General features: G+C 40.3%; 2 protein-coding genes across 3 annotated transcripts in view; both read right to left on the bottom strand.

Annotated features, from left to right (window-relative positions):
- Positions 1-2,858, bottom strand: part of LOC145465646 (uncharacterized) — a 7,502-nt gene extending 4,644 nt beyond the window's left edge. The window contains exons 1-4 of one of the 2 annotated variants that reach the window (XM_081449420.1): positions 2,335-2,858; positions 1,898-1,997; positions 812-973; positions 1-246 (exon numbers count right to left, since the gene is read on the bottom strand). The exon at positions 1-246 is cut by the window's left edge and continues 249 nt beyond it. In XM_081449420.1, the coding sequence (XP_081305546.1) occupies positions 1-246; positions 812-973; positions 1,898-1,937 (448 nt within the window). In that variant the 5' untranslated portion in view covers positions 1,938-1,997; positions 2,335-2,858. The remainder of the gene's footprint in view (positions 247-811; positions 974-1,897; positions 1,998-2,334) is intronic. The other variant, XM_081449421.1, reaches the window with a different exon arrangement.
- Positions 2,859-2,868: 10 nt separating this feature from the next.
- On the bottom strand, positions 2,869-8,688 carry LOC145465647 (uncharacterized). The gene is made up of 4 exons (XM_081449422.1): positions 7,370-8,688; positions 6,224-6,763; positions 5,198-5,438; positions 2,869-4,301 (listed from the first exon to the last, which is right to left on the bottom strand). Exons 1-4 carry the CDS (start codon positions 7,434-7,436, stop codon positions 3,995-3,997), a joined length of 1,155 nt encoding a protein of 384 aa, XP_081305548.1. The 5' UTR covers positions 7,437-8,688; the 3' UTR covers positions 2,869-3,994.
- Positions 8,689-8,915: the final 227 nt, after the last annotated feature.

Here is an 8,915-nt window from a genome sequence, read left to right as displayed (position 1 = left end):
TTGTTTGTGGGATAAGAACAACACAGAGTGCAGGTTTTGATCCTCCTCCTGTTCCAGGTCCCCCGCATGCTCCAGGTCCTCCGCCCGCACCCGGTCCTCCGCCCGCACCTGGTCCCCCGCCCGGTGCGGGTCCTCCGCCTGTGCCCGGTCCCCCGCCTGCACCTGGAGTGCCTTGCTCTTTAGTGGAAATTTTTAAACTTATATCAACATCAATCCCATCCGATTGAATCTCATACGTGCCTGCACCTACATAACAGATAGAGAATTTTACGGAAATAACTACACTGAACTCTTGACTTTTATTTCGCGGGGCAAAGGAACCCGTGCTCAAGATTTTGAGAGAAACAACATGAAATCGATACATCAGCGTTAATTCAGTGCAAATACATGAGTCAGAGTAAGACCGAGTTTGAATTGAACTGACATTGCATTTTTTTGTCATCGAAAAAAACTCCCCACCAGCATTTCACTATTTCCTGTTTATTATAAGTTAGGTTGCCATGTTAACGCAGCCCAACCTTCAGCGACATTGAAAACTCAAATTGCAGTATCTTATCTAGATAATAATGATATGTTCCTTGATTCTCCCCGTCTCCCCCTCCCTGCCAGTTTTTCTTTATTTCCCGTCTAAAGAGAAGTCGAATTGTGTTTTCAACAACGAAATTTATATTACGTACAAGACAATGATATCTTTTAATTACATGGGCATTTCTTAAGTACATAAAAGTTATAAAGTTCATGCAATGCTCGGGACCCAAAATTAGTGTTCTAACTACTTGCTAAAGACTTTCTCTAAAAGATCAGCACATACCAACAACATTTCTATCGTCAATTTTAAAAGCGCCTGTCTTTTGATCATCTCCATTTGGTGAAGGGTCTCTCAAGGGAAGGCCAACAGCAGCGAAATGCACAGGTCGAAAACCAAGCTGTTGCTTCTTCTCTCCTTTAGAGGATTCACCTGCATACGCTGTAACTACGAGTAAAAAGGCAAATACCGTAAATCCTCGAATTAGCGTCCGGGGCTCTTATTTCAAATTTAGGAGAAGATGGGGGGGGCGCCTATTCGAGGGGGGGGGCGCTTATTTTTTTTTTTCCAAATCGTGGCCTGACATGATCATTTTTTTTTTATATATACATCATCTGCGTGTAAACAACAACATAAGCTGTTTATCGACATAAAAAGGTGATCCTTAAGTTTAAATCGCGGCACCGTTAGTACTTAACGTGTTCAACGTGTTCACTTAACGTGTTCTCAAACTGAAAGAATTTACAAATCTAATACTACACGACGAAAACTATACATCCTTTGTTGGCTCAGTACTCGTCCACAAAACAGGCGAAGGTGAGAGGGGCGCTTGTTCGAGGGGAGGCGCTTATTTTAAATTTTGGCCGATAGGAGGGCGCTTATTCGAAGGGGACGCTAATTCGAGGATTTACGTAAACAGTGATTATTCGCTAAGGAGTAAACTTGAATGAAACAAAATTGTATATAATGAAATAAAAAAGAAAGCACATCATTTTTTCCCTTTAAAATGTCTTTTAGATGCAACGATTAAAAAAACCCAGTGAGTTTAGGTGGTGAAAGTCCTTTGCTCTGCGTGCTTTCACATGTGTGAAACAAAAGGTGCTTATTCAGTTTCGAGGTAATAGTTTTTCGAAGTCTTATAGTTTACGCATCCGTCATTGTATCAAGAAAAACACTGCAGCTTACTTTAAAGATTAAACGACTGTCGTTTAACGCGATGACGACTGTCACGGATAGATCTTTGATAATTAGATACAGACAGTATATATACACTGTACAAAGGACCTCAGCAACGCAATAACATCTTCGTTATGATTATTTATTTTTCAAATGATTTTTAGTTTGGATGGTAAATATCATATTTCAACATACCTAATAGAAACGACAAAATGTAGATGTCGATACACGCCATCCCGATTCCAGTGGGGTGAAGCGCTCTTTACTCTTCCACTCCTTTGATAAGTTAAGTACTCTTTGTAACCCAGAGAAAACAATTGATGTCAAAGGTATCATCATCGCGACTTCAAGCCATTACCCGAAACGTGCAAATATTTTCCTCCTTTTTTCACGTCTATATTTTTCACCAGTCTGCTTTAAGCATGGTCTAGTCTTAAACCACCCATCTTTCCGTTAAGGCAGAAATATAATTATATTTTCATCTCGTGCATGTAAAAGTGCACTTTCATGGCTTTCGTGTTGTTACGTTTTGGTCTGCTGTCTTGAAGCGTTAAATGAATTAGCAAAAAAACGACTTCTGTTTGTAAAAACTTATAAACTTTACACAAAATCCAACTGTCCGGTAAACGTACCTTTTGAATTATTTTAACTGTCCTGCTGCGGTAACCTCTTTTGTGCAGCGACAAATGCAATGCCTGTTTCCTTTTAAGTGGAAAGCTTGAAAATCTCAAGGGGTTCTAATTGTGTTAAAATATCCGTGTAAGAAATACAAAATTCATGAGCCGACTGGGGATTAGACGCCTTGCTGAGTAGCATTGTTAAATGTGTCCTTACTCCCTCAAACGTGCGCTGACATCCGGTGCTTTATTGTTAAGACAATCTGAAAGGCTTGCTCGTTCTCGATTACATCTCCACTCTGCAATGTTTGCGTTTCTTCAGGCAATTTGCTTTCACCTGCAAGTTTGTTTTTCGTGTCGGTAATCTTTTAATTTACCTTAGTGTGTTGGTTATTCCATGTTCACTGGTTGTTGGCTAATATAGATTGAACTCATAAAGTAGTTTGTCGTTTGCCTAGCATCTGGAATGACCAGGAGTCAGTATTTCCGGCATCATCCCAAGTGCATGGACCCCATAGTAATGCGCTTATTCATCTCAAGTTTCTGTGCAATTTAGATTACACGCCTGAGGGATGAGCTGAAATCTGAAAGCTATTGGCGTCGCTGAGCAAATGTTAATGTGACAAACCTTGTTCAACCATATCAGATACGTCTTAATGGGATGTTATCATTTTTGTTCAACAGCATAGAAAAGAAATATAAAAGGAAAATGTTAGTTTTGGTGATCTTGAGGCTAGTCGAGTTCCATTTTCATCTTGCAACAAGCTTCGTCAAAAAAGCATTTGAAATGACCGTTTTATGATCGAACGTACTACATCCCCCTCCTCGCGGGAATGAGGCTGTGATTCTGTTTGGGCTGACAAGCCTGGGAACCCGTGCCCTAGAAACTGGGTTAACCGGTGTGCTGTTCTCTAGAGATCAGGGTTTTAGCCCTGGAGCGATCACAGTTTTTCCTTGGGTAAGGCACTTTACATTAGCACGGTGCCTCTCAAGAGACACAAGGGAGTTCAAGTAACCAAGACGGCGACGTCGAGGACAACGTTGATTAAAAAATGAATTTATATTTTAGCAACGAATCCCGCGAAAGTCAAACGTCGTTTAGTTTGTCTCCCACTGTCAAAACTACCACAAAACTTAATCTGGAACTCAACAATAAATTTCAAATAGTAACTTAGAAAATTAGTTGTCGTGGTTAATACGTTCTCCAGACAAAGCAGAATTTGGTCATTTCACGTTGTTGTTTTGCAGACGATGGCAAAGAAAAGAACCAAGAATTATAACGCACGTCACGTGCATGGCCATTGTTCTGCTCATTAAACTTTTGGTTTAGCGACAGAAATCAGGATAAGATTCAGTAGTGTGGGCCAGTGAGTTTTGTTTAAGAACGACTTGGCTTTACACGTGGGATACGAAAATCCTGTGTGAAAAAGAGCCTTAAATATATATTGGTTTTTTTGCTTGTACTCTTCGAGGTTATGGCCGGGTAAATCCTTAATTATGAGATTGTAAGCTATAGTTACCGCGTGACTTCATAACTCTTTTTTCTTGTGATATATTTCAGCGATATGCATGGACAGTGGATTTCACTACCGCCACAAATATAATCAGTCATTAAGGTTGCTACAAGTCAACCTTGAATGCTAGCAAGAGACAATCCACTCAAGTTGATAGCAAATTAACTATCTTTAAATCTCTTGAAACCATATCCTCCATCCAGACCAGCTTTCTTTATGTTCTTGCAGTAACTGTCAACAAAGGAACCTTTCTCGATATTTTTTCGGTAAGAGTCATCCCCACTCTCAAAGTCTCCTTGGGGCTTATAACGTGCGACAATATAGGTACATGTTGCCCCATCCGATTGCTTGTTGGAAGCTTTCCCTATTCCTAGCTCCGTGCTTTCCTTCCAAGCCAGCTGCGTAAAGTGACTGGTACCCGGCTGAGGGCCTTGTTTACCAAACGTGAACTGGCACACTTCATCGAACCTGAGAGAGTAAGAACGGTTCCCTTTTTATCAGTTGAAATTTTACAAGTGACTCTTTGCTTATATATTGGATAGAAGATAGCAACAAGGAAAGCCTATGGGTGTACAAAAGATAAACAAAAGGTTCCAGTCCAAGAGGAATGGCACTTTCAGCATTTCACACCGTTTGAGCCCGAGACGAAATGCAAACTTCAACCTCTTCAACCCTGGCACCTAATGAATCTAATTTGTTCTATACACTCAACGAACAAATATTTCAAGACAACACTTCGTAGTGCTACATCATTAAGGTGCGTAGCACTGTAAGGGTGACTGAACCAAAGGGTTAGAAATAAAATGAATTGTCGAATGTTTCACGACCCCTGGTTTTACAGGGTACGGGTGGTCTGCAATCTCCTGTCTCCAAATATGACACACTGCATGTCTTACTGCATGTCTTACTCAGGTGCCAATTAAGGATCACGCCTACATACACAGATTACTTTATTTACCCTCGGATTTCAGAGTAGCTTATGCAGCTAATATCTCTCAGCATTTAACCATCAGATGAGAGATAGACCACCACACCGGAAACTAAGTCCTCTACTCTTTTCTATCAGTGTGGTATTTTTTTTTTTTACGTTCCACAGAATTAATTATGAAGAGTTGTGAGACGGGGCCTACGGGTTATCGTCTTTATCCGAGAAGACTAGAAAGTCTAACCATTTGCAGATGTCATTACAAAGGCAGCGCTTCCTCCTCAATCATTTAAAGGCCCTGCGTGTTGGTCCGACCGAGATTTGAACCCGCGACCTCTCGCACAGTAGTCCGGTGCCCTCTGAGCTAACCGGTCGGCGCCTAAAACACAACTGGGCGGAAAGCGATGATTGCCAGTTTGATAATATCACATTTACATACCACATTTTTACTGCTTCCTCCGCTGTCTCCTCTCTATCTTTATAGCAACCAAGGGAAAGATTTTCTCCTTGCTCTGGTCTTTCAGTGTAACTAGATTTCACAAGTGTGTCCATTTCGGCTAGTTTCTGCGCATATGCAGCGGCGTCCTCGCTCATTTGACAGTTCAGAGTCATAGAGGGCGAATTGTGGATGGCTCGGTATCTATTGTGGATGTTGAGGGCTTCTTGTTCAAACTGTGTAGCTGAAGGAGAATTTATTTAAATTACAACCAAAGGAAGTATACTTACTTAAACTGGGAAGGAGAAGTAAAGCCTCTCGTGCCCAGTAACTCTAGGTTCTGTAGCACGAAAGCAGCCCTGACAGATTACTCCTTCGCATTCTGTCAGGGTGCCTCTACAGTTCGTCTGTACCTAATGATACACATATATGGGTAGTGTGACGCTATGTGAGAGTTAGTAAAGAACACAACACAATGAACCCTGCCAGGGCACAAAACAGGACCGTTCGATCCAGCGTTCGGCTCACTGACCAATGAGTCGTCTACAGTTCCCTAGATTGTGGAAGTTTATAGGACATATTTTTTTCCTTTAACCCGTTTGACTGGTGTATTCAAAATTTAACTGAAGTTTGTCAGCACGAAAGATGATGCAAGGGCTTCCGAAGATTTTTGAACGGTATCGTTCGTGCAGATCACAAATAACCCAATTTTCCCGAAAATGGCCAAAATTCAGCAGTGGCATGCAGCACTGAGCAACGTGCAAGAAACGAAAACTAGGATCTGACTATATTGAGCACTTTTAGCATTAATGAGTCCCATTAAGCCCACCTCATCAACATCATAGTCGAAACTTGTGTCGGCAGAATTTTTAGCACGCCAGAGGACATAACTTACATTATAACTTTTCAATGTCAAAGTCAACAAACAATATAATAGAACAAGGTGACAATTCATGATACCTAATTCCTTTGAATTCATACTACGCAAGCAGCATGAATGCGAAGCACAGTTATTGAACATCTACTTACAAATACAATTTGCTGCTTGAGCCTTCAATTTCGTGTTACAGGGCACCACGCACATTTGAGGTGTTGTGGACATTGGAGTTGAAGGCATGGTTGGTTTTGGCTGTTGCTGCTGTTTTTGCTGCTGGTGGAGCTGCTGTGTATTTATTCTTAGTTTCAATTTTATTCCAACACTTGTCTGATCAGATGATATAGCATATTCACCTTTTCCACTGACAGTCTTGTCGGAAATCTTAAAACTCCCTTTTTGCTCATCGCTGTCTCTGGATTGGAATTTTGTTGAGAGTTGACCGTCTTGCTCGTGGTAGACTCTTGCATTCAATATTCTGTGAAGCATCTCATGAGCACTGAGCATTGGACGTCTCCCTAGACCGTATTTAACATTCTTGTTACTCTGTTTAAAAGTCACTGCGTTGCCACTTGAGATCACTTGCCTTGTTACATTTAGGCCTTTCAGGAGACGATAAACCGACGGAATCCTCAACACGCGTTCACTGTTTGTAAGGCGAGCTCCACCAGTTTCTTTAAAATGATAGGCGTATCCTAGAATCATGGAAATGGTCATATAAACTTCTCAGTTATACACCTTAACATGATGCAGTATCGGCTCTAGTGTTAAGTCAAAAATGGAGGCAATAAAAGATCAAGAGTGAAGTTGGTGTCAAAGGAGCTCAGTCATGGTAGTTTGGATTATTTTGATTATGTACAAATTACCTTTAAATTGAAGGAAACCTGAAAATAGTAGCTCACTGAGATAGAAAAACCCCAAAGAGATAATACTGAATCGTAAAGGAACAAAGATGGTTAACAGGAACTTGAAACATTTAGGCTAGACTTTTCAAGTTGCAGAAACTGTGACTGAACCCTTTAAGAACATTTTCATCAAAGTGTCGCTTCAGAATTGAGAGGGATATATGAATCGCCCTTGTAAGAGATTTCAGTTACAATGCGACTCAAGAAGGTTTGTAGTGTCTTGTTCGATTCCACAATATGCAACCGCTAATAAGTACACGTGTGCTAACTAAACCATAACTGGACCAGAAAATTTTATTAGTTTGAAAGAAATCTAATAACTAACCTGTTTTAATTACGTTTTTGATCTTTTACCTACTATTCCTGTAAGGTCTTTCACTTGTCTGACGAACTTACCTGTGAGTAGTATGTTAACGAGACAAAACAAAGTGGAGCTCACTCTAAATTTCAAAAGTGTCCTCATGTTTAGTCGCTGGATGATAAGATCGCACGTTCATATTAATTAAAATTCCATCACTCTTATTCTTGTTCTGTTACATTTCACGGGGTTTTTTTCTTGGTATTTTCGGGTCGACATGCAATCTACAAAACCGCTACCGTGAATTTGCATCGCGACGCATCTCATCAAATCAACAAGCCTTGAAATATACACAGCGGGTGTTCTGGGCAGCTTAAACAATTAAGTACTAGTTAATACCAGCTAATCCTGAGGTTCACGATTCATTTGGGCACTTGACTGCAGGTTGATATTGATTTAGAAACTGCTCTGAGAAGCGAAAGAAACACTAATGGAGATTACAATATGTTGACTTGATATTCTTGCGACTGAAGGATTTGTAGCTAAGCCAAATTCCTGGAACAATCATTTACCACATAAAGTAAGAGATTAAAAATCACTTTCATTACCGTTTTACTACATTGCTCATAACGTATTGACGAATTTTGTACACTTGGAAAAGTTTCGTAGATTCTCTGTTAGATTTATGACAACTTTTGTGCCACTGGTGCGTACTGAAGGAAATTCAGGAACCGGAGATAGCGGATATGAGTTCAATTACTTGTGAGAAGTGACCACTTACAGGTAAAAGGCGTCTTTGTATTCAAAGATCTTCATAAGAGCAAACTCGCGAATCAAATTTGGAATTTTAGTTGTTTGAATAGCCTGAGCGATTACATTCAGCTAATCTTTCTTCCTTTTCTTTTCGCGTTCACCCAAGAAAGTCATCGTGATAATCTCCTCAGGTCGACAAGCCTTGAAATGTTCACAGCGGGTGTTCTTGGCATCTAACAGTATATGTAACTGAGCGCTATAATTCTCTTGTTAGCAACCGACGGTCTAGGGTAAGAGAATTGGTTTTAACTTTGATCACAGGTATTTTGGAGGATACCAATAGGTTTTTGAGTGCAGTTCTGAGAATAAAATCTTTGAAAATGTAAAAAATAAATCACTGGTCAATTTTCTTATAGCCAAGGACACTGCATGTAAGAAAATACATGAACAATTGTTTATCTTGCCAAATTAAAGACTTACATTCGCCGCAATCATTTTCATTCTGGCAAGGTCATTACCGTGGCTTTAAATTATTGCCAATTCTAGCGTACCGCGTGTTAAAATGTCGTTTCACCCTTGACAATTAAATAAATTGAGGGTACAGTGTTACAGTTGTTAGTGGTTGCGTCTTGAGACCTGATATTTGATGGCTCGAGCTCTGGTTTCATGCCAATATGTCTTCGGGCAAGACAAACAATAGCGCTGCTGAGGAATGGCTGTCAGAGAAACACATGAAAAGTCTTAAACCCAGCACTTCACCCACATGTAGTAACGTTTGGCTACACAAATCATACGCTGAATTTAAAGGTTGTTACGCTCATAAAGATTAACAAAACTGGTGCCGTTCTGTCCGGTTATTCTGATTTTGAAACGCCCTCATTAACGATTCTG

This window comes from Orbicella franksi, chromosome 13, assembly GCF_964199315.1.
Source record: "Orbicella franksi chromosome 13, jaOrbFran1.1, whole genome shotgun sequence".
Classification (NCBI taxonomy): Eukaryota; Metazoa; Cnidaria; class Anthozoa; order Scleractinia; family Merulinidae; genus Orbicella; species Orbicella franksi.
Note: the sequence above shows the minus strand (reverse complement) of the source record. Positions and strands in the feature narration are given on the sequence as shown.